Genomic DNA, 27,431 nt, shown 5'->3' with positions numbered 1-27,431 from the left:
TCACTCTCTACCCTCTTCCCTCGGATGACTACTCTCATCCCTATTCACAATTGTGCCGCTACCACTATGAGCTTCATCTTTCTTCTCTATTCATACAAGTAATTTTGGTCTAAGGAAATTTAACACAATATAAAAACACAAACAAATAAATAAATTAGTTCATTTGCTGGTGTTTGAACAAATAGTTTTGTTAATTCACGTGTTTTATATTGGTTTTAAAAATCATTTTGATTTAGTTTTGAGTTTGTTTACACCTAACAATAATTAAAATGCCATTCAGAATTAGAAGACAAACTGGTTTAGGGTTAATTGATGTCCCCTAGTTGAGAAGAAATGAGAAGAGTTTAAACGCAATTGAACGTGAGGCAATTGAATCTTTATCATGTTTAGTGGAGTCTATCGTGGTCTTCAAGAAGCTATAGTTAGTCAAAAACATTATAGGATTAGATAATTGAGTTTTATGACCATGTTCCATCTTTATAGTGTCGTTAATAAAAAGGAGACAAGATTGTGTATCCATGATTTAGGAAAATTATGGACATAAGGGCAAAGTTAACACAACATACTGATAAGCCATAAATAGAGGGAACAATGACAAACAACCCACATAAATAGTCTAATGAAGCATCATTTTTCATAAGCCATGATATTATAACTAGTAGGATAGTTTCTTCTATACATATCACACTCTGGAAGTCTTTCGCAACATTGAATCAATTAAAAAAGTTACACTATTGTTTTCCGCTTTCCTTTGTTTTTATGTATTCTTAGTGTACTAGTTCAACTCTTCATGTCCATAGTTAACTCGTTGTTGAGTAGTTAAGAAAGTCATTATTCTGTATGGGAACCATAAATATAAGTTCTAATCATGCGAAGAAATCAGAAATGAAGAGAGTTGATTAACAATTGATCTTGAACGGTGTCTCCGATCTCTTTTACGGTGGCGTGAGGTGTACCTACATGGTTAGCACTTCAACGCTCAAGTCAGTTCAAGATTCAAAATGAGTATATTGAAATTGGAGATTATAGATTGTGTATCTTCTAATAATATGTGAAATATTTTTATATATTGGATCGAGTAGAGTGGGCTTAGATGAATTGGACCTCGGTCAATTGGGTCTTTTGGCTGATCTAGAACAATTTCCCTTAAGTCTTTGTCAGACACTAAAGAAGCCGAGGGAAGCCTTAAGTATCATTGACCAGCCTCTGTGTCGTAGTCCGATGCGGAATAGAACTGAATCTCTTGGGATCAATTTTTGAAAATATAGTGGGGAACATGCGCATTTAATGCATCCCATCAATCAAACGTTTTGTCACCCATTCCTGACACGTGTTGTGACATGACCATCTAGGGTGTGACACAGTTTACAGGGTACTTGAGTGCACTCGAGTTGGCGTGTATCCATGAGTCGAAGCCTAGTTGTTGATCTTGTTATTTCTGTCCATAGTTGATCTTGATCCTTCAGCTGCAACTACTTATAAATAGGGTGAGTTGAATATTTGGATGCTTTTGCAATGACAACAAACACCTCTAACAACATTTTACGATCAATCCTTGATAAGGAAAAATTGTCTGGGATATATTTTCTGGATTTGACACCGAAATCTGAGGATTGTCCTCAAACATGATAGAAAGCTGTATGTCTTGGAGAAACCTGTTCCTGAAGAGGAACCTCCTAGTTCTGCACCTAAGGAAGAAAGAGACGTTTATAAGAAGCATGTCGATGATGCCAATGAAACTGCTTGCCTCATGCTAGCTACTATGAACTCAGAGTTGCAAAAGCAACATGAGAACATGGCAGCGTTCGATATGATCGAACACCTGAAGATGCTCTATCAAGAGCAAGCAAGGCATGAAAGGTTTGAAGTTTCAAAAGTCCTTTTCAAGGAAAGTTAGCCGAGGGAGCCCTTGTAGGTCCCCATGTGCTCAAGATGATTGGGTATGTGGAGAAACTTGAGAGGTTGGGTTTTCCCCTCGGAAAGGAACTTGTGACTGATTTGATCTTGCAATCGTTGCCAGATAGATTAAGTCAATTTGTCCTTAATTTCAATATGAATGATATGGACAAATATCTTCCTGAACTGCTAGCCATGTTAAGAACTGCTGAGCAGAATCTGAAGTCAAAAGGGAAGCCCATTCTGATGATTCGGAAATGGAAAGAGATAGAACAAAATACCCACTAAGTAGGGTGATAAAGGGAAAGGCAAGGAAGTTGCAAAACCCAAACCCATTGCTCTTGCTTTGAAGCCTAGTGGAGGCATAGCAAAGGAAGGCACTTGCTTCCATTGCGGTAAGACCGGACACTAGAAGAGAAACTGCCCAAAGCACTTGGAAGATAAGAAGAATGGAGTAGATACTTCAACTTCAGGTGTTTTTGTTATTGAAATTAATTTATCTACTTCTGCATCAGGGGTATTAGATATTGGATGTGGTTCTCACATTTGTACCAATGTGCAGGGGCTAAAAAGGAGTAGAGATTTGGCAAAAGGTGAAGTTGACCTACGAGTTGGCAATGGAGTAAAGGTTGCTGCTTTAGCTGTAGGAACTTATGTATTGACTTTACCTAGTGGTTTAATAATTCAATTAGAGAACTGTTATTATGTACCTGCAATTAGCAGGAATATTATTTCTGTTTCTTGTTTAGACAAGTTTGATTTTTCATTTATAATAAAGAACAATTGTTGCTCCATTTATTTGAATGATATATTCTATGCTACTGCACAAATGAACAATGGACTATATGCCCTTGATCTTGAAATGCCTATTTATAACATTAATACTAAAAGAATGAAACCTAATGAGTTAAATCCGACTTACCTTTGGCATTGTCGATTAGGCCACATAAATGAGAAACACATTTCCAAACTCCATAAAGATGGACTCTTGGACTCTTTTGATTATGAATCATATGAGACATGAAGATCTTGTTTAATTGGGAAGATGACAAAGTCTTCATTCACAGGAAAAGGTGAAAGAGCTAATGATCTTTTGGCCCTCATACATACTGATGTATGTGGACCACTGAACATACCAGCCAGAGGAGGTTTTCAGTACTTCATCAAATTTACTGATGATTTCAGTAGATATGGTTATGTGTATTTAATGAAACACAAATCAGAGTCCTTTGAAAAGTTCAAGGAATTCAAGAATGAAGTACAAAACCAACTAGGTATGAATATTAAAACTCTTCGATCAAATCGAGGTGGTGAGTATTTAAGCCTAGAGTTTGATGACCATTTGAAAGAGTGTGGGATCCTATCCCAACTTACTCCTTATAGAACACCCCAATGGAACGATGTATCTGAGAGGAGAAATCGAACCTTGTTAGACATGGTCTGATCCATGATGAGTCACGCCGATCTTCCAAACTCCTTTTGGGGACATGCACTATTGACAGCAGCTTACGCACTTAACCGTCTTCCATCCAAAAAGGTTGAGAAGACACCATATAAGATATGGAGTAGTAAGAAACCACATATGTCTTACATGAAGATTTGGGGTTGCGGAGTTTATGTGAAGTGTCAAATTTCAACTAAGCTTGAGCCCAAATCTGACAAATGCTTATTTGTGGGGTATCCTAAAGAAACAAGAGGGTATTACTTATACAATCCTTCTGAGGGAAAAGTGTTTGTCGCTCGAACTGGAGTTTTCCTAGAAAAGGATTTTATTTCCAAAGGAATCAGTGGGAGGAAAGTAAAGCTTGAAGAAATTCAAGAATCATAAAGCATTGATACACCTGTGGAGGAATTAGAGTTGGAAACACAAGTAGTTATGGAAGAGCAACCTGCTCAAGTAGAATAAGACCAGCGTAGGTCAAGCAGGATACGTCACCTACCTGAGAGATATGGACATCTCATAACTGATCAAGGTGATGTATTACTCATGGATCAAGATGAGTCTGTGACCTATCAAGAGGCCATAATTGGTCCCGAGTCTGAGAAGTGGCTAGAAGCCGTGAAATCTGAAATGGATTCCATGTACACAAACCAAGTTTGGACCTTGGTAGAGCCTTCTGTAGGAGTTAACCCTATAGGATGCAAGATGGTCTTCAAAAAGAAGACTGACATGGATGGTAAGGTACATACCTATAAGGCAAGACTGGTTGCAAAAGGTTATAAACAAATTCATGGGGTTGACTATGATGAAACCTTTTCACCAGTTGTAATGCTTAAATCCGTTCGGATTTTACTTGCTATCGTTGCATATCATGATTATGAAATATGGCAGATGGATTTCAAAACTGCTTTCCTTAATGGGAATCTTCTTAAGGATGTGTACATGACACAGCCTGAAGGATTTGACATACCAGCAGAAGCCCAAAAGATATGTAAGTTACAAAGATCAATCTATGGATTGAAGCAAGCTTCTAGAAGCTGGAATCTTCATTTTGATGAAACATTAAAACAATATGGATTCATCATGAACGAAGATGAGCCTTGTGTCTACAAGAAGGTTAGTGGGAGCATGATTGTTTTCCTGGTATTATATGTAGATGGCATATTACTCATTGGAAACGATGTCCCTACCCTAAAACATGTAAAGCCTTGGTTAGGGAAATGCTCTTCTATGAATGACCTAGGTGAAGCAGCCTATATATTAGGAATTAGGATCTATAAAGATAGATCACAAAAACTGCTTGGCCTAAGTCAGAGTACATACATAGACAAATTGCTGAGACGCTTTAATATGCATGATTCCAAGAAAGGATTCATACCTATGCAACATGGCTTGTGTATATCAAAAACACAATCCCCTTCAACTAAGGAAGAAAGGGATCGCATGGATAAGATTCCACATGCATCTGCAATAGGATCTATCATGTATGCCATGTTATGTACTCGACCAGATGTCTCGTATGCTTTAAGTGTAACGAGTAGGTACCAATCTGATCCCGGTGATGCTCATTGGATAGCTGTCAAGAATATCCTTAAGTATTTGAGAAGGACTAAGGACTCATTCATGATATATGGAGGTCAGGAAGAGCTTGTTGTAATTGGATACACCGATGCTAGCTTCCAAACAGATAAGGATGACTTTAGATTGCAATCTGGTTATGTGTTTTGCTTAAATAGTGGCGTTGTGAGCTAGAAAAGTTCAAAGCAAGATACAATTGCTGATTCTACAACGGAAGCCGAGTATATTGCTGCCTCAAGTGCATCAAAGAAAGCTATTTGGATCAAAAAGTTCATTAGTGAACTTGGCATAATTCCTAGCATTGTGGATCCTATTGGTCTCTATTGTGATAACAATGGTGCTATCGCACAAGCTAAGGAGACTAGATCTCACCAATGATCTAAACACATACTTAGGCGTTATCACCTCATTCGAGAGATAATTGATATAGAAGATGCGAAAATATGCAGAGTACCTAAACTCCACAATATTGTTGACCCACAGACAAAGCCTCTTGCGCAGCAAAAGCATGATGGCCATACTAGATCTATGGGCATTAGAGGTATGCCTGATTGGCTCTAGTGCTAGTGGGAGATTGTTGGTGTAAGCCCTAGAGGATAATACTTTTGGTACTTGTATCGAATTATTTATTAATAATAAAAGGTTTTTTCTTTATTATGTTTGTTTAATAAAGTCACTAGAATAGCTAGTCCGTTTAATGTATTAAGTGTGACTTAATCACGAGATCCCATTAAACATAAGGACACTATTCTTAAAGTATCCGTAGTCGAGCTTTATTGTGAAATGGGATAACATTAAAGCATTAAGACTATTATGTATATAGACTGATGATCACATCTCATGTGAAATTCTGGTATCAGATATGAGATGTCGAAGGTAATGTCACGACACTAATATTTGAATTATACAAACAGGATAAAGATAAAGAATAGTAATGCAAGAAACACAAGCAATTGTTAACCCAGTTCGGTCCAAATCACCTACATCTGAGGGCTACCAAGCCAGGAAGGAAATTCACTAAAATAGAATCAGTTCAAAGACTCTCTGTACACTTCAACAAGTTACAGTCTTTCTCACCTAATCTCTACCCGTGCAATTTCTACCTAAGCACTCTTAGATATGAGAACCCACTCACTTTTCCTTCAATCACACCTATGATTTTAAACAACAATTCCTTGTGAAAAGAAAACACTTTTAAATAACACACACTTGATTTTACTTCACAGTTTCAATCAAGTAGACATACACTTGGTCTTGCTTAACAACTTTGATCAAGTAGACACGCACTTGATCTTGCTTAACAACTTTGATCAAGTAGACACACACTCGTGCTTACAAGCTTTGAGTGACAAATTACAACCATAAATCAGACCAACTCAATCATCTATGGACGACTTGAATGGCTTACAAGTCTCACGACTAAATAAGACATAAACCCTAGCTCTCTCTCAGTATTTCGCTCAGTATTGGTTGTGTAACAAATCAGGTTTTCCATGTGCTATTTATAGAAGCATTCAGCTGGGCTTGGACATCTTGAAAACCCTAAACTATTTTCCAATTAAATCTTCTCATGACAGCTGGTTAGATCTCCTTGGAAAATAAGTAAATCAGGTTGTAATCAATGATTGAATGCGCCTGTAAATCAGATCTTCAATCATACATAGATTGCCATTAAATGCGCAATCACAAAACACCAGACATTCATACAGAATGTTCTGTGTACAGGATGTCATGACATCGGGTCTGACATCCTGGAACAATCCTGCATAATTCTATAATTCCATTTATAATTTCCAGCAGGTATAGACATATCAGATGCCATGACATTGTGTATGACATCCTGAAATAATCTTGCATAATTATGTTTCTTAAACTCCAGCAGGTACATACATATCAGATGCCATGACCTTGTGTATGACATTCTAAAACAATCCTGCATAATTATGTTCTTGAACTCCAGCAGGTACATAGATATCTTATGTTAAGACATCACATGCAATATCTTGTGAACACTCTTTGTTTTACCAAAATTGCTGCCAACACTTAGAACCAACAAAGTCCCCCTTTGGCAAATTTTGGCTAAAACATATATCTGTCCTTTTTGTTCACAAGAGAACTATCAGCAGTTAAACAGCATAACAACAGTTTAAATAGCAGCTGAAGCAAACACAATTACTAGCTATAGCATCTAGTAATACACACATGCACAAGGGTACTTCTTCCCCCCCTAAGTCTGTGCAACACAAACAGAATTACTAGTTATAGATGCAACTAGTAAGACACACAAATGCACAAGGGTACTTCTTTTCCCCCTAAATCTGTGCATCACAAACATCTCCTTTAATAATAACAACACCTGTAACCACAACAATCAGAATGTCATTCTAACATCTGCTTCAACATCACCTGTGCATTCAACATCACCTGTGCACCACATCACCTGTGCACCACATCAGACATCCCCTTTGACATTTGTAAACAGAACATAATTTTGCCTTACATCAACCACATCTCCTTCAATAATAGTTGTTCATTTGTTCAGCTACACCAGCACATACATCTCCTCACAGCTCCACATCTTTAACTGCTTCCACATCAACACCTCTTCCCCTTTTTAGTCAAAATTGACCAAAGGTGACCAATTAGACAAAATAAATATCAATTAGCCTAGCAGAGAGTGTCAGATCAGATGTTATAACATTAAAAATGTTAAAACATAATTGTTAGGAGATACAAACCATCATCATACACAACTGTGATAGCTGAGATAATGAAAAATCCATGGAACTCATTAAGAGCCCAAAATATTACATAAAGGCATCAGTAAGGACTGCCACAAATTACACATATTTAAAAAAAACAATAAATTCTTCAGCATCCAAACAGCAGGGGGAACCAGTCTTCATATCAGCACCCAGAACAACCAACCCAAAAGAGTCTTCATCACATCACACAGTCTTCAACACAGGGGGAAACATTACCATTTAATCTGAGGAAGAAGTATCATCTTCACCTTCAGAATCAGAGCTGCCACTAGATTGAGCATTGGATCTCTCACTTGAGGTATTGGCATCTGAATCTTTGGTCTCACCAGCCTTCTCCATCTCTTCCTTCTCTAGGATACTAATAAGAACCTCCAAAGCCTCTTTTCTTGTCTTGGCAACCCTTATTCCATTATACAGTTCCTTGCAGGTTTCCTTTAATTGATCAATCAAGCTACCTTGAGATGCAGGCTCCTTTATGGCAGATGTCATGACAACATCATTGACATGACCTCCCTCAAACAACTTGTAGTGAATGGATAGTGGGGGCTTTCTTCTGCTTGGAATGTCACTTGTATTAAGAATGTCTGGTTGCTGGCTCAAGATAATACCACAAATGATGGATGGGAAGGCAATGGACAACTTTACTGCATTTGTGGAAGCATGTCTGACAGTTTGATCAAACATAAACTTTCCAAAGTCAAAGTCTATCATGGTTCCAATAGCATGAATGATTCTTCCAAGACCAATGGAGATGGTTGAGATATGATTAGTAGGCACCCAGTTGTCTGAACCAATCTTGTGCAAGATGGCATATTTGACAGTTAGCTTGCCAGCTGATAGGTGATTCCTACTAGGTCATTCCTTAACTTGGCCAGCTATAATAGTCCTACAGACCTCATTGTCTGTAGTCTCTAAATCCACTCCTCCATCAGTTCCTCTCCCTAGGAACTTGTTGATTATGGTTGGGGAGAATCTCACACATCTACCTCTTACAAAAACCTTGTAGAATTCCCTGCTGCTCTTTTCAAAAATATCCTCAGGGATATTCACAACAAATTCTTTTACTAACCCCTCATAACATTGGGGTAAACCAACAACAGTTTTCATAAGACCAGCAACCTTAATTAATTCCATGACTTCCTTCATCTTAACAACCTCCTTTCCCAGCTCTCTTTCAACAGCTACCCTCCTTTGAATGACAAACTTCCATTTTGCAGCACCATCTTCTAGATGAAAAGAGATATTATCTAAGTGCACAACTGCAGCTTTGCCAGGAGACTTCTTGACAGTCTGTCTTTTAGCAAGGGAGATGTCTGGGACATCGTCTTCAACATCATCATCAGAGTCAGAACTCTCTCTGATCTTCCTCTTCTTAACCTCAACTTTACTCCAAGATTTGGAGGGTCATACACCAGCAACCTTTTTCACTCTTCTTGCTGTCCTCATTTCAGCCACAATCTTTCCTTTTCTGGTCCTCAGTTTCTTTGCTACACTTGGTTTCACAAGATGAACCAAGGTGTCATCTTCTTCCTCAGAACTTTCTTCCTCCAGATCAATAATATTCTCAGCAGTTTCATGAGACACATTTGCTGGTTTCTTGCTAGGTAAGTTTTTACCTAGAGAACATAATCCCTCAGCAACCACTTCCTTTTCTGATCTAGATGAGTCATCATCTTTCTCAGCTTGGGGTTCCACCTCAGGAGAGGGGTCCCTTCTGGACAGAGGGGTAGAGACACCCTTGACTTCATGCCCTTCATTCAGAATCCTAGTAACTAGGTTCCTAATGGTACGATTAGTAAAGTGCATGTCATCTTTATGAGGAGATTTTTCAAGAATGTTACCTTGCTTACTTCCAGCCATGGAAGAGGGACCTGGGGCGTCACCTGGTATCACACAAAGAGGAGTAGCATCCATCACGTCTTCATCTAGAAACTCCATGGAGGGAGTCCTTGCATGATGAGTGGGTTTTGATCCTGAGAATGAGGGATGTTGAGACATTTTGTTGAACTTTTGAGAAAAATTTCTTTGCCCTAGCAGAGGTTTTCTGAGAAGTTGGATGAAGATGAAATTGGCTGTGTTTAGGTAGCGTGTGGAAATGGCATAGATACTAGTTCCAATACTAGGTAAAGATTCATCATTAATGTGGCTCTTTCTTTTAAGTGGGCAGACAATATTTTTATTACCTTTTCCACTCCACATTAATTGCCATAACTTTACAATAATCCAAATCCCCAATTTCCCTCTTACATATTCAAGCTCATTATCATCCAAACCCCTTGCAATTTTGTCAGCTAATTGCATTTCATGTTGTAGAGCTATGAATTTGTCTTCCACAAATTCTCTCATGGAGTGATGACAGAAATTAATGTGCTTGATCCAACTGTGCTGAATAGGATTTTTGGACATAGTTGTAGCATTCAGGTTGTCATAGTACAATGTTATGACATCGTGTGTGACATTGTATGGAATCATCAGTAGTTTCAACCAGCCCTGTTGAGAACAACTACTTCAGTATGCTATATATTCAGCATAAACACCATTTTCATCTTTCAATTGTATAGGAGCAGGTGTCCTTTCACTCTCCATCCCAATCTTTTTAATATTGTTCTTGGCACTTTTGCTTTGAGATAGACACATAAGCCTTTCTATCTGCTTGACTGGTAGCCCAAGTCCAACAAAGCTCTTTCTAACTTCAGACTGTATATGACTAGCAACATGTTCAACCATCTGATCCAACTTCCTATCTATTTGAGCCATCATGAGCATTTCTCCTTTGGAAGTGATGTTAAGTCTGAGTTTCTGGTGTGACATCATTGTCTTACATTTCACACGGACTTTCAATTTGGGAGTTTCTCTAGCAGATATAATCATCTTCATCCCTTTCTCCTTGATTGAGGTATATTTTGAGGAGTAACTAATTTGAGAGTTCCACATGTAACAGTTGTCTTTGGTTCTGGCTCCTTCCATGATTACTTTACTTTCTTTGTTGGTAATCAGACATTCAATTTTAGTGAAGTTAACATTTAGACCTTGATCACATAGTTGACTGATGCTTATTAGATTTGCAGTCAAGCCTTTGACAAGTAGGACCTTGTCAAGTTTAGGAACTCCAGGGCATTTAAGCTTTCCTATCCACTTGATTTCACTCTTTGCTCTATCACCAAAGGTTACATAGCTTATGGCATGAGGATGAAGCCAAGTTAGCAGGTCTTTGTTTCCAGTCATGTGTCTGGAATAACCACTATCAAAATACCAATCTTCTTTGGCTGAGACTCTGAGGGGAATGTGAGCTATTAGACTTGTAACATTAGTCTTAGGAACCCATTGCTTCTTGTTGACAGGCCTGTGTTGTTTGGGTCTGGGTTGATAATGAGTCTGATGGTGAACAGGGCTAGGATAACCATACAGCTTATAGCAGAAGGGCTTCAGGTGACCAAATTTCCCACAGTAATGGCATCTCCATCTTTGGTGTTTCCCTTTCTGCTGTCTTCTCTTCTGATGTTGTGACATATGATATGACATCACATGTTTGCTTTTACTATGGCTGCATTTAGGTTTGGCTTGAGGTTTGCAACCAGTGTAACTGCACTCAGGCTTAGATTCATTATACCCAATGCCAGATTTGTCTCCTGTTATTTTTCCAGTTTGGAGAATCTTGTCTAGGGAGTTAGATCCATTATTTAACATTCTTACATACTTGGTCATCTCTTCTAGTTTAGAATTCAAGAACATAGCTTCAGTTTTTAACTTGGAGATGGTTTCCACATGGTCTGCCTTCTCATTCTCCAGCTGTACTATCTTCTGGCTTTCAACTTGTTGACTTTCATCTAGCTTGGCATTCAGAACCACTGCTTCTGTTTTTAATTTGGAGATGGTTTCCAAGTGTTCTACCTTTTCATTCTCAAGTTGAGTTATTTCCTTCTTCTGGCTTTCAACCTGTTTACACAACTCTACATTTTTGTGACACAGCTTTCTGTAGGTAGTGGCAAACTCTTCAAAGGTTACTTCTTCATCACTTGAGTCTTCATCCGAACCCCATCTTCCAGTCAAGGCAGTTACCAGATTTGCAGATTCTTCTGTTTCACTCTCATCAGACCAAGTGGCAGCAAGACTCATCTTCTGCTTCTTGAGGTAGGTTCCACATTCAGTTCTAATGTGTCCATGCCCATCACATTCATAACACTGTACTTCTTTTCCTTCTTTGGGCTTATCATCTGACCTTGCTCTTCTTCCAGCATTGTTGGATTTACTGATGTCAGATGAGATGTTCTTGACATTAGCCTTGGATCTTACATCCATCTTTTTCAACAGCCTGTTGAACTGTCTTCCCAGCATTGCTACTTCATTGGCCAAATCTTCATCAACATCTTGACTATTTTCCTCTTCTGTGTTTGACATGAAGGCCATGCTTTAGGTTTTCTTTTCAGAACCATCATTCAATCCCATCTCAAATGTTTGGAGGGAACCAATTAGCTCATCCACTCTCATGTTGGAGATGTCTTGAGACTCTTCTATGGCAGTCACCTTCATAGCAAATCTCTTAGGGAGTGACCTAAGTATTTTTCTTACCAATTTTTCATCTGACATCTTCTCTCCCATGGCTCCTGAGGCATTAGCAATTTCAAGGATACTCATATGAAATTCATGAATATTTTCATCTTCTTTCATCCTTAAATTTTCAAACTTGGAGGTGAGCAGTTGTAGTCTAGATATCTTTACTCTAGAGGTACCTTCATGAGTGGTCTTGAGAATGTCCCAAGCATCTTTAGACACTTCACAATTGTTTACCAACCTGAAAATATTCTTTTCTACTCCATTGAATATTGCATTCAATGCTTTAGAATTTCCAAGGGCTAGATCATTTTCCTCCTTGAACCATTGTTCTTCAGGTTTCTTATCAGTTGTGGCTTCTCCTTCTTTGGTAATTACAGGATGTACCCAGCCTGTTACCATAGCCTTCCAAGCCTTGTTATCAAGAGATTTTAGGAAAGCTACCATTCGAGGTTTCCAATAGTCATAGTTAGATCCATCCAAAATTGGTGGCCTGTGAACAGATCCTCCATCTCTCTCTATTGTACCAGAAAGTATTGTCCATAGATCTCACTCAGAACCAGAGCAGGATGCCTGCTCTGATACCAATTGAAATTCTGGTATCAGATATGAGATGTCGAAGGTAATGTCACGACACTAATATCTGAGTTATGCAAACAGGATAAAGATAAAGAATAGTAATGCAAGAGACACAGGCAATTGTTAACCCAGTTCGGTCCAACTCACCTACATCTGGGGGCTACCAAGCCAGGAAGGAAATTCACTAAAATAGAATCAGTTCAAAGACTCTTCGTACACTTCAACAAGTTATAGTCTTTCTCACCTAATCTCTACCCGTGCAATTTCTACCTAAACACTCTTAGATATGAGAACCCACTCACTTCCCTTTAATCACACCTGTGATTTTAAACAACAATTCCTTGTGAAAAGAAAACACTTTTCAATAACACACACTTGATTTTACTTCACAGTTTCAATTAAGTAGACACACACTTGAACTTGCTTAACAGCTTTGATCAAGTAGACACACACTTGATCTTGCTTAACAACTTTGATCAAGTAGACACACACTCGTGCTTACAAGCTTTGAGTGACAAATTACAACCACAAATCAGACCAATTCAATCATCTACGGATGACTTGAATGGCTTACAAGTCTCACGACTAAATAAGACACAAACCCTAGCTCTCTCTCAGTATTTCGCTTAGTATTGGTTGTGTAACAAATCAGGTTTTCCATGTCCTATTTATAGAAGCATTCAGCTGGCCTTAGACATCTTGAAAACCATAAACTATTTTCCAATTAAATCTTCTCATGACAGTTGGTTAGATCTCCTTGGAAAATAAGTAAATCAGGTTGTAATCAATGATTGAATGCGCCTGCAAATCAGATCTTCAATCATATATAGATTTCCATTAAATGCGCAATCACAAAACACCAGACTTTCATACTGAATGTTCTGTGTACAGGATGTCATGACATCGGGTCTGACATCCTAGAACAATCCTGCATAATTCTATAATTCCATTTATAATTTCCAGCAGGTACAGACATATCAGATGCCATGACATTGTGTATGACATCCTGAAACAATCCTGCATAATTATGTTTCTTAAACTCTAGCAGGTACACACATATTAGATGCCATGACCTTGTGTATGACATTCTGAAACAATCCTTCATAATTATGTTCTTGAACTCCAGCAGATACATAGATATCTTATGTTAAGACATCACATGCAACATCTTGTGAACACTCTTTGTTTTACCAAAACTGTTGCCAACACTTAGAACCGACATCATGGATCATGGATAAGGAGTTATCAAGTCTTAAACATATGTATGAATATTAAGAGTAATATTTATACTGGATTGACCCGCTATGAGAATACTATATAGAATGTTATGCAAAGTGTCATAAGTTATTCTCATGGTAATAATGGTGTACACCACCCTTCGACCTGAAGCAACTATGGACCCTAGATGTAGAGTCGAGTGCCTTATTGCTGATCAAACATTGTCCGTTACTGGATGACCATAAAGACAGTTGATGAGTACTCCACGAAGCATGTTGAGGGACATGAGTGACGTAGATGGAATTTTCCCATCCTGTGTAACAGGATAAATGTCTACGGGCCCAATATTGAACTGGACAAGGATGACACAGTCTATGCCTTGTGTTCAATATAGATATAAGGGAAAAAGGGTAATTGTACACATAAGTATTATCACAAAAGGATTTGTCAGATCAAATGACATTTTCGTGTCTTGGGTAGCAGAGATGTGTTGCTAGATACCGCTCACTGTTTATTATGTTAAATACGTGATTTAATATAATTGTCAATGCCGCAAAAACCTACAGGGTCACATACAAAAGGATGGATTGATGAGAGGTAGAGTAACTAAGGAACATCGTAAGGTATGGTGCACTTAAGTGAATTGTATAACATCGTAAGGTACGATGTACTTAAGTAGAATACGAAATATGGTAAGGTACCATGCGCTTATGTGATTTTGATATATTATAAGATATGTGCCACATACACTTAAATGAGATTTTTAGCTTGCATCCCACACAAGTGGTTATTTAAATAGAACCCTTGTACAGAAGCATTTGTGTAGTTGCAATTTCATTTCTCTCTCTCTCTCTCCTCTCTCTCTCTCTCTCTCACTCAAAGCCTTCATTCGTAGCAGCTAGCACTGAGATTGAAGGAATCCGTTCATGTGGACTGAGTTGAGGCGTTGTCACCATTCAACGTTCGTGATCGCTCCATAGATCTGCATCAAAGCTTTCAATCGCCACAAGAGGTAAAGATTCTATCACTGATCATGCCCATTCATAAGGATCACTTAAGGAGTTTTTTTTAATTCCGCTGCATTTTGGATCGCTCTTCTCCTTCAGTGGTATCAGAGCCACTTACAGAACCATGCATCTGATAGCTGTTTATTTTCTATATTTTCTGTATTAATACGATTAAAAGACAGAATGAATCAAAGAATAAACGAGTAATTAAATTTAGTATCATGTGTGTACGATTTGGATGATTGATGTTGACTATGCTTCGGAATTCGACGTTAGTATGGTGAAACAGCGATACATCGATCGTCCATAGGTTACGCAATTGAGATCGATCAAGTCATATATATATGATATAAGTAATCCTGATACAAAGTACGGTATATATGATATACTGTTTCTGTTTAGTTTATTCAAACACTTAATGGTTGTTTTCCTTTGAGCGATCAATGGTCATTGGATTCTTGATCCGACATTAGTATGGTGAAGCAATGATGTGTTGATCAATCATACTAAATTAACAATTGAGGTGTGTTTGACGGTCTGAAATTGGTGCATTAGGGTTCATGACGGCCAAGGGTTGTGATGTCAAAGAGTTATGCAATTAAGGTTGTGACTGCGCAAGAGTTGTGCTTTAAAGTATCAAGTGTTGATGCGAAAAACAACGTCAATTTCAAATGAATTGTTCATTAAAATTTTGCGTTGGAACCCCCAGCTAACTCTGCGTAGTGTGATCGGTCGTCGGAATTTAATTTGGTTTTAATTAATTAGCAAAATTTAAATTAATAATAATAATATGTTTATTATTATTGTCTTGTGGTGATAAGTTATGTCTTTAGTTTTCCTTTATTTTGTTTTGGGATTTTAAAATACGACTTGCGTGTCGTGCCTCTCTTTTAATCTCTTAATGTAACTTCTTTTCTCATCTCACTCCCTCGTATGTACAATATCAAAAGAGGAAAACCTTAAAGATCTTGCTTGGAGAAGCTTAGATCAGTATTAGGTTAACTTAGGTTCTCTCATTGGCTTGGGAGAACAATTGCGCTAGGGGCCATAACCGTTTCATTATGTATGTTGATGCATGTGAGTGTATGTTGATGCATGTGAGAGACGATTTTTATGATAAGTAAGACAGTGAGATCATACCTATTGTAAATTCCCTCAAATTACATATTAAGTTTATGCTTTCCAAGTTTTAGCACTCATCAAGACTAGTATCGAATAATGTAGGTTTCGCCTACGCGAGGTGCATGTTGTATATTAGTAAGGTGTGATGGGATAATTGTAATATCCAATTGCTAAAACAATGGGTCAAACATAACTAAACAAATTATAATAAGATTATATATGTTTAGAAGCAATAGTTGGAAATGATCCATATGATGGATTGGAATAAGGAGTTATTCACCCAACTAAAATATTCGAGAGTTGTATCAGATACAATTGGAAGGAGTTCCTACCTAAATAACCTAATTTTGTGTAATCTGCCTACACGGACTTAAAACAAAGTGAAATGTGGATCTCGACCCACTAGAAAATCTTCCAACGGGATTTTTCGAATCAAATGGTGGGGGTCATTTGTTTTGAGTAAAATAGTGGGAGCATATTTAATTAAAGGCCTAATTAAATATGTTATTGATACTTATATTTTCATTATTTTCAAGTAGATTACCATGACAACAAACACCTCTAACAACATTTTGCGATCAATCCTTGATAAGGAAAATTTGTTTGGGACAAATTTTCTGGATTGACACCAAAATCTGAGGATTGTCCTCAAACATGATAGAAAGCTATATGTCTTGGAGAAACCTAATCCTGAAGAGGAACCTCCTAGTTCTGCACCTAAGGCAGAAAGAGATACTTATAAGAAGCATGTCGATGATGCCAATGAAACTACTTGCCTCATGCTAGCTACTATGAACTCAGAGTTGCAAAAGCAACATGAGAACATGGCAGCGTTCGATATGATCGAAAACCTGAAGATGCTCTATCAAGAGCAAGAAAGGCATGAAAGGTTTGAAGTTTCAAAAGCCTATTTTCAAAGAAAGTTAGCTGAGGGAGCCCTTGTAGGTCCCCATGTGCTCAAGATGATTGGGTATGTGGAGAACCTTGAGAGGTTGGGTTTTCCCCTGGGAAAGGAACTTACGACTGCTTTGATCTTAAAATCGTTGCCATAGAGATTCAGTCATTTTGTCCTTAATTTCAATATGAATGATATGGACCAATCTCTTCCTGAACTACTAGCCATGTTAAGAACTCCTGATCAGAATCTGAATTCAAAAGGGAAGTCCATTCTGATGATCGGAAATGGAAAGAGATAGAACAAAATACCCACTAAGTAGGGTGATAAAGGGAAAGGCAAGGAAGTTGCAAAACCCAAACCCACTGCTCCTGCTTTGAAGCCTAGTGGAGGCATAGCAAAGGAAGGCACCTGCTTCCATTGCGGTAAGACCGGACACTGAAAGAGAAACTGCCCAAAGCACCTGGAAGATAAGAAGAATGGTGTAGATACTTCAACTTCAGGTGTTTTTGTTATTGAAATTAATTTATCTACTTCTGCATCATGGGTATTAGATACTGGATGTGGTTCTCACATTTGTACCAATGTGCAGGGGCTAAAAAGGAGTATAGATTTGGCAAAAGGTGAAGTTGACCTACGAGTTGGCAATGGAGCAAAGGTTGCTGCTTTAGCTGTAGGAGCTTATGTATTGACTTTACCTAGTGGTTTAATGATTCAGTTAGAGAACTGTTATTATGTACCTTCAATTAGCAGGGATATTATTTTTGTTTCTTGTTTAGATAAGTTTGGTTTTTCATTTATAATAAAGAACAATTGGTGCTCCATTTATTTGAATGATATATTCTATGCTACTGCACAAATGAACAATGGACTATATGTCCTTGATCTTGAAATGCCTATTTATAACATTAATACTAAAAGGATGAAACCTAATGAGTTAAATCTAACTTGCCTTTGGCATTGTCGATTAGGCCACATAAATGAGAAACACATTTCCAAACTCCATAAAGATGGACTCTTGGATTCTTTTGATTATGAATCGTATGAGACATGAAGATCTTGTTTAATTGGGAAGATGACAAAGTCTCCATTCACAGGAAAAGGTGAAAGAGGTAATGATCTTTTGGCCCTCATACATACTGATGTATGTGAACCACTGAACATACCAGCTAGAGGGGTTTTTTAGTACTTCATCAAATTTACTGATGATTTTAGTAGATATGGTTATGTGTATTTAATGAAACACAAATCAGAGTCCTTTGAAAAGTTCAAGGAATTCAAGAATGAAGTACAAAACCAACTAGGTAAGAATATTAAAAATCTTCGATCAGACAAGGTGGTGAGTATTTAAGCCTAGAGTTTGATGACCATCTGAAAGAGTGTGGGATCCTATCCCAACTTACTCCTCCTGGAACACCCCAATGGAACGGTGTATCTAAGAGAAGAAATCGAACCTTGTTAGACATGGTTTGATCCATGATGAGTCACGCCGATCTTCCAAACTCCTTTTGGGGACATGCACTATTGACAGTAGCTTACACACTTAACCGTGTTCCATGGAAAAAGGTTGAGAAGACACCATATGAGATATGGAGTAGTAAGAAACCACACATGTCTTACATGAAGATTTGGGGTTGCGAAGTTTTTGTGAAACGACAAATTTCAACTAAGCTTGAGCCCAAATCTGACAAATGCTTATTTGTGGGGTATCCTAAAGAAACAAGAGGGTATTACTTATACAATCCTTCTGAGGGCAAAGTGTTTGCCGCACGAACTGGAGTTTTCCTAGAAAAGGATTTTATTTCCAAAGGAATCAGTGGGAGGAAAGTAGAGCTTGAAGAAATTCAAGAATCACAAAGTATTAATACACCTATGGAGGAATTAGAGCAGGAAACACAAGTAGTGTTGGAAGAGCAACCTGCTCAAGTATAATAAGACCAATGTAGGTCAAGCAGGATACGTCACCTACCTGAGAGATATGGATATCTCATAACTGATCAAGGTGATGTATTACTCATGGATCAAGATGAGTCTGTGACCTACTAAGAGGCCATAATTGGTCCCGAGTATGAGAAGTGGCTTGAAGCCATGAAATCTAAAATGGATTCCATGTACACAAACCAAGTTTGGACCTTGGTAGAGCTTCCTGTAGGAGTTAACCCTATAGGATGCAAGTGGGTCTTCAAAAAGAAGACTGGCATGGATGGTAAAGTACATACGTATAAGGCAAGACTGGTTGCAAAAGGATATAAACAAATTCATGGGGTTGACTATGATGAAACCTTTCCACTAGTTTAATGCTTAAACCTGTTCGGATTTTATTTGCTATCGTTGCATATCATGATTATGAAATATGGTAGATGGATGTCAAAACTTCTTTCCTTAATGGGAATCTTCTTGAGGATGTGTACATGACATAGCCTGAAGGATTTGACATACCAGCAGAAGCCCAAAAGATATATAAGTTACAAAGATCAATCTAGGATTGAAGCAAGCTTCCAGAAGCTGGAATCTTCGTTTTGATGAAACATTAAAACAATATGGATTCATCAAGAATGAAGATGAGGCTTGTGTCTACAAGAAGGTTAGTGGGAGCATGATCGTTTTCCAGGTGTTATATGTAGATGACATATTACTCATTGGAAACGATGTCCTTACCCTACAACAAGTAAAGTCTTGGTTGGGGAAATGCTTTTCTATGAAGGACCTAGGTGAAGCAACCTATATATTAGGAATCAGGATCTATAGAGATAGATCACAAAAACTGCTTGGCCTAAGTCAGAGTACATACATAGACAAATTGCTGAGACGCTTTAATATACATGATTCCAAGAAAGGATTCATATCTATGCCACATGGCTTGTGTATATCAAAAACATAATCCCCTTCAACTAAGGAAGAAAGGGATCACATGGATAAGATTCCACATGCATCTGCAATAGGATCTATCATGTATGCTATGCTATGTACTCGACCAGATGTCTCGTATGCTTTAAGTGCAAAGAGTAGGTACCAATCTGATCTCGGTGATGCTCATTGGGTAGCTGTCAAGAATACCCTTAAGTATTTGAGAAGGACTAAGGACTCATTCATGATATATGAAGGTCAGGAAGAGCTTGTTGTAATTGGATACACCGATGCTAGCTTCCAGACAGATAAGGATGACTTTAGATCGCAATCTGGTTATGGGTTTTGTTTAAACAGTGGCGTTGTGAGCTAGAAAAGTTCAAATTAAGATACAGTTGCTGATTCTACAACCGAGGCCGAGTATATTGCTGCCTCAAGTGCAGCAAAGAAAGTTGTTTTGATCAAAAAGTTCATTAGTGAACTTGGCATAGTTCCTAGCATTGTGGATCCCATTGGCCTCTATTGTGATAATAATGGTGCTATCGCACAAGCTAAGGAGCCTAGATATCACCAACGATCTAAACACATACTTAGGCGTTATCACCTCATTCGAGAGATAATAGATAGAGGAGATGTGAAAATATGCAGAGTACCTAAACTTGACAATATTGCTGACCCACTAACAAAGCCTCTTGCGCAGCAGAAGCGTGATGCCCATACTAGATCTATGGGCATTAGGGGTATGCCTGATTGGCTCTAGTGCTAGTGGGAGATGGTTGGTGTAAGCCCTAGAGGCCAATACTTTTGGTACTTGTATCGAATTATTTATTAATAGTAAAAGGTTTTTTCTTTATTATGTTTGTTTAATAAAGTCCCTAGAATAACTACTCTATTTAATATATCAAGTGTGACTTAATCATGAGATCCCATTAAACATAAGGACACTTTTCTTAAAGTATCCGTAGTCTAGCTTTATTGTGAAATGGGATAACATTAAAGAATTAAGACTATTATGTATATAGGCTGATGATCACATCTCATGGATCATGGATAAGGATTTATCAAGTCTTAAACATAGGTATGAATATTAAGAGTAATATTTATACTGGATTGACCCGCTATGAGAATACTATATAGAATGTTATGCAAAGTGTCATAAGTTATTCTCATGGTAATAATGGTTTATACCACCCTTCGATCTGAAACCACTATGGACCCTAGATGTAGAGTCGAGTGCCTTATTGCTGATTAAACATTGTCCGTAACTGGATGACCATAAAGACATTTGATGGGCACTCCATGAAACATGTTGAGGGACATGAGTGACCTAGATGGAATTTTCCCATCCCGCATAACAGGATAAATGTCTACGGGCCCAATATTGAACTGGACAAGGATGACACAGTCTATGCCTTGTGTTCAACATAGATATAAGGGCAAAAGAGTAATTGTACACATAAGTATTATCACAAAAGGATTTGTCAGATCACATGACATTTTCGTGTCTTGGTGGTAGAGATGTGTTATTAGATACCACTCACTGTTTATTATGTTAAATACGTGATTTAATATAATTGCCAATGTCGCGAAAACCTACAGGGTCACACACAAAAGGACGGATTGATGAAAGATAGAGTAACTAATGAACACCGTAAGGTACGGTGCACTTAAGTGAATTGTATAACATCATAAGGTATGATGTACTTAAGGAGAATACGAAATATGGTAAGGTACCATGCGCTTACACTACAACAAACAAGACCTTAGACAGCGTTTTTTTTAGCCTTAGACAGCGCTTTAAAGCGCTGTCTAAACCTCCGCTGCTAAAGGTTTAGACAGCGCTTTTTTAAATCTTAAAAGCGCTGTCTAAGCCCCCCCCCCCTTAGACAGCGCTTTGGCCAAAAGCGCTTTATAAGACCCTCTTATTTTAAATTTTTTAGGTATACCTTAGACAGCGCTTTTGAAAAGCGCTGTCTAAGCCCCACCCCCTTAGACAGCACTTTGGACAAAAGCGCTTTCTAAGACCCTCCTATTTTAATTTTTTTAGGTATACCTTAGACAGCGCTTTTCAAAAAGCGCTGTCTAAGCCCCCCCCTTAGACAGCGCTTTTGCCTAAAGCGCTTTCTAATCCCCCCCTTAGACAGCGCTTTTTACAAAAGCGCTGTCTAAGGTATACGAAATTTTTTGAAGCTTTTGTTTTAAACCACATTTTTTCCAGGTTTATAAACCAGAATTTCTACCTGTTTTCAACCAGATTTTGACAGACAATTATCACATTTTATATATGCCATTTTGGCCTTTTTTCTACCAATTTTTGGCTAACAAATATATATATATACCAATTCAAACCAATTTTGCCTTAAATGTATCAAAATATATACAAATTTATGTACACATTTACAAGTCATAACATATACTACAAATGTACACATTAATTAGACAAATTTATGAACAAACATTGAGCTTTATCATGAATTGACACCACTCCTCTTTGATTTCGTCCACTTGATCCTTTGTATAAAATGCACACTTGAATTCATCAAAGCATTAGAGTGATTTAGAAGCATGTCACCAAATGCCCAATAAACTGCTGCTGCTGATGGAAGGGTCAGTGTCAGAACATAAAGGGTAGCCATTAAATATATGGCTTTGAACTTTTGTGGCTTCCACATAGCGTGCATGATTTCCCTGTACCAATCAATACTATTTATTAGCATTAATTAATTTCCTTCATTTTCTAAGACTATAGCTACCATGAATAATGGTTCTCATGAAAATAAATATCACTATTTAGTGTGAAAAGGTGGATGCATGTATCTACGAGGGTATGAGGGTCTTCCTCATGATAAAAGGCATAAAAGCATAAAAGCATGATAGAACCATTTGAAAGAAAGAACCTTGGCTTTCTAGCTAAATGCTAAAAGAAAACTCATGGATTCTCTAGAAAAGAGACACTTTTTGCCTCCCACGCCTAACAAGGGTATTTTGGGGTTAAAAAGTTACTATATTTTTCAGTAAATATTTTGTCACTGTTTTTCCATCATATGCGAAATAGAATTACAATTTATATTCAAAAAGAAAGTGAGAGAATTAAAATGAAGTACATATGTAATGTGATTAGATCCATGTTCAGATTATGTCTATAGAAGTTAAGGTGGAGTCACAATCAAAATGACTTTTAAGTCCAAATTGTTATTTTGATATTGTTCTAATAGTACTATCTTAATTAATGACTTAGTTAATTACTAACTAATCAATTAACCTCTACCAACTATAGTACTACTCTGAGGGGTGAAAACGTAAAGGACACGAATCTAAATAAATGTCTGAGATTGTCTTACACAGTAACGGCATGGCCCCCAAATGTGTAGAGAATGTTTGTGGCCCCAGTAAAATATAGCACCATTTTATTTGGACCCGAGTGCTTAACTCCTTCCATCTAAATAATAACAACAACATATAATCCAAAACCTTGTCATTAGTTAATTAACATTGCTAATGTTACTCTTAAAATATTGTACATTTTTAAGATTCTGATAATTATATATGAATTAATTAATTACCTGACCGTGAAGGATTGCAGCAATTGTTAGATACCAAGCAGTGTAAGTGGTCATAACAAGACCCAAAAAGGACCAGATTCTGTAGTTGTGAAATGGGGGAATAAAGACAGTGGTTGCACAACATGCTCCGAATATGTATGTCCAAGTCCTCTTGTCCAGATTATCATTTATGTAATATATATTGCTGAAACAAACAGACAACATTACTTAATCCATTAAGATAATATTCATATTCATTACTTAAACCCAATGAATCACATAGATGCATGTGATGTGTTGTTTACTTGCTTCAACAAGTAATTTAATTTCCATAACACCGACCTTAGAATAAAAGTCTATCAAATGCTGAAATTGTGTAAGTCTTAGGTAAGTTATTATCAATGTCTACGTATCAGTGTTAGTGTCGTGTCTCGTGTATGTAGCAAATAATAATAAAAAGTAAGGATAGGTACCTTGCACAAGCTATAAGTTGGATAACAGATCCAAACAGAAGAAATATGCAGTTAAAGGCCAAGCCGACGTTTCTCCAGTGTTTCCCTACTAAAAAAAGAGAAAATCAACACATAAGCTTAATTTCATAGATACAGAAAAGTATTCCCTACTAAAAAATTTTAATATCACTGATAACAACATGTGTTCTTCTATAGATATCAGATTATGGCCTCCTTGAAGGTTGTAATGTAATTCATCATATCTTTTGCTCTATAAGAGAAAAAAACTTCACAAGTTGTATAATGAGTTTAACATCTTAGTCCAGCGTCGCCACTGTATGTTCAATCAACGTTTCTTCAACTTAGTCATGTATTAGATCTAGGATGTTTATTCAACTTCGTAGCTTATAAGCAACGTTAAAAATGCCAAGTGTTGGCTGGTTGCATACAATTTTGCTATGCGTTGACAGAACATGTGAAGTATAACAATAGGGAGGGAGAACATTAAGAGGTTAGTGACATATTATCTGCGTTCAAAACAAAAAACATCTACATATCTAATGGTGGTTCACTAAGTGCAGTATTTTCAGCTGAAGATGGTTCAGTGGCTGCATACTCATCATCATTAGCAAACATATCAAAATCATCAGCACCAGCCAAAGGTGGATTTGTAGTGTCCATGGGTGTGCCTTCTCTTCTTGCTCTGGCTAATTTTTCATATCCTTCTGAAAAAGAGAGACTGTAAAAGGCATAAGCATTAGCAATTAGTACTCCTACAAAAAGAGGTGTCGTTCCTTGTAAAGCTATATGTCGATATCATAATTAATGAACATGCCCATAATATGAACATATGTAGAAACATGGTTCAAAAAATAGTTATATTGTTATCATAAACTATAATGATATGGCATCATATTTCATTTCAAAACATGGCCATAATATGAACATATGTAGAAAATATATTAGTATAAGTAATAGTATACCTTACCACCTTTAATATCTTACACTTTACGATCTTCCTTTTTCTCAAGAACTATCAGTATTCTTACATACTTCATCAGAAGAAGTAAGACAAAAGTAGTACCAAATATGCGATCAAAACAAACCCTAAATTCAGTACCAATCCTGAAACAAAACAAACCCTAAACTCAAGATTATATCTTTCGTCTCGTGAATTACTTTTCTCTTTCTCATAAAACTGGACGCAAATACCATACGGCTTTGCGCGACACATCTAAATTTAAAGATCGGAAAGTGGAGCGTCGATTTTGGTTTCAGCACGTGTTTCATTGGTTTTCTTATTGTTCGCATCTTTGTCGTTGGAGATTGAATCTGATAGGGGTTTGGGTGAGGTGGTATCTAGGGTTTCGAGAGGGTTTTCCTCAGTTGGTTTGGCGATGGTAGTGGTAGATCGATTGGAAAGATAAACATCGGTGGAGGTGATAAGAGAAGATAATATGGAGGTGATAATATGGCCTAATATTAGAAGGAGAATAGAGAAAGAAAGAAGGAGATGAAGGGGTTTAATCACAGGAGGGAAAACAAAAAGAACTGAGAACGAAAATAGAAGTCTGAAATTTAATTTTAATTAGACCTTAGACAGCGCTTTTGTGGAAAGCGCTTTCTAAGATATGCCTTAGACAGCGCTTTCCAAAAGCGCTTTCTAAACCCCCACCTTAGACAGCGCTTTTGGTTTTAATTTTTTTTTAATTGAAAGACTTTAAACAGCGCTTTCTCAAAAGCGCTGACTAAGGTCTATATTTAAAAGCGCTTTCTAAAAGCGCTGTCTAAGGGGGGGTCTTAGACAGCGCTTTCTAAAAACCTTTTTGGCGTAGTGTTATGTGATTTTGACATATTATCAGATATGTGCCACATACACTTAAGTGAGTTTTTTAGCTTGCAGCCCCCACAAGTGGTTATATAAATAGAACCCTTGTGCAGAAGCATTTGTGTAGTTATAATTTCGTTTCTCTCTCTCTCTCTCTCTCTCTCTCTCTCTCTCTCTCTCTCTCTCTCTCTCTCTCTCTCTCTCTCTCTCTCTACTCAAAGCCTTCATTCGTAGCAGTTATCACTGAGATTGAAGGAATCCGTTCATGTGGACAGAGTAGTGGCGTTGTCATCAACGTCCGTGATCGCTCCGTAGATCTGCATCAAAGCTTTCAATTGCCACAAGAGGTAAAGATTCTATCACCGATCATGCCCATTCGTAAGGATCACTAAAGGAGATTTTTTTTTAATTCCGTTGTGTTTTGGATCGCTATTCTCCTTCAGGGATCACGTAGGACCCAAGATTATATCCATTGATAACGAGAAATCGTATCGTGTTTTTAGCCTCAGTTCACATGATACCCATTTATTTTTTTATATATATGTTATCTTTTTTAGTTCCGTTTTATGTGTTTTGCAGTTATTATCCGATATCATTGAAGTTTTGGAAGCCTCGCGAAAAAAGGATCAAAATAGGTGCTAAAAAGGAGAAAAAAAACAAGTTTTATGCATTCTGTCCAGACGACGTTCGCCATCTAGGAGATGGAATTACCAATTTACTCCGCTGCCACGTCATTTAAAATATGGAAGGGATGACATTCAACATTCCCCTAATGGCGTTCGCCATTATCGCGCAGTAACAGAACTGCGCCAGTGGGCAATTCTGAACCGTTTTTTATCAATTATTTTCCCTCCACTTCCCATGCATGATCCAAGGGAGTTACCAAGTCTTTAGAAGGTATCCGATTTGTGCGGAAGCGCTTTTGAAATCGCGTATTAGAATTTAAGCATAAATTACCTGTAAAAGTGACAATAACTCACATCGAAGGATTGTCACACCTATTCTAGTTTTATTTTGTTTTCATCTTTATTGTACTCTTTGATCAAAGAACAACTCTGCCATTATTTTATTTTCAAGTTAATTCAAGTTCAAGTTCAAGTTAATTCCAGTTTTATTTTAAGCAATTTTCAGGTTCTTTTTATTGCTTTTGATATTTGCATGTTTTAGTGTTTCAATCACTTGTATGCCATGTTACTCTTAACTTTGAATGTTTTAATTATGCTGTTCCCAAAAAATATCATGTCTTGCTAATTTATTCTAAGTCTGGCGTATGAGGACCCTCGTTACTGACGGGACTCGGTAGAAATAATAGGTGCGAATTTATGATTTAACTATGTTATGGCTTTAGTTTCCAATTGTATGTTTTACTGTTTTGGCACGAGAGTGTGAGACAAGGAACTAGATAGTGGAAACTAGGCATCGATCCTAAAAACAGTGGGAGCACTTTAGGCATCGTTTAGGATCTCATTTACTTTTAAAATGTGCTTTCTAATTAGAACGGGCGAGCGAGAGCAAAATCCTGTGGTTAGGAGGTGTGATCTTTGTCAATAGCGCGAGAGTGTGAGATGAGACTTTTAAGTCAGTATTTTCTATATAACGCAATAGAATCATAATTATTGCCCAATTCTACCTAATCCCTTAGGTATGCGGAATCCATATTCTTGACTCGTTTGTTATCATAACTTTTAAATCGTTAGAAATTAGTATTTT

General features: G+C 37.4%; 1 protein-coding gene across 1 annotated transcript; it reads right to left on the bottom strand.

The window, feature by feature from the left end:
• LOC127095773 (auxin transporter-like protein 5) lies at positions 1-24,574 on the bottom strand. The gene is made up of 6 exons (XM_051034416.1): positions 24,466-24,574; positions 23,915-23,999; positions 23,463-23,646; positions 23,241-23,338; positions 22,430-22,587; positions 1-86 (listed from the first exon to the last, which is right to left on the bottom strand). Exons 1-6 carry the CDS (start codon positions 24,572-24,574, stop codon positions 1-3), a joined length of 720 nt encoding a protein of 239 aa, XP_050890373.1.
• Positions 24,575-27,431: the final 2,857 nt, after the last annotated feature.

The sequence above is a fragment of the Lathyrus oleraceus genome, chromosome 6, assembly GCF_024323335.1.
Source record: "Lathyrus oleraceus cultivar Zhongwan6 chromosome 6, CAAS_Psat_ZW6_1.0, whole genome shotgun sequence".
NCBI classification, from domain to species: domain Eukaryota; kingdom Viridiplantae; phylum Streptophyta; class Magnoliopsida; order Fabales; family Fabaceae; genus Lathyrus; species Lathyrus oleraceus.
The sequence above is the reverse complement of the archived record's forward strand: the minus strand, read 5'-3'. Positions and strand labels throughout refer to the sequence as shown.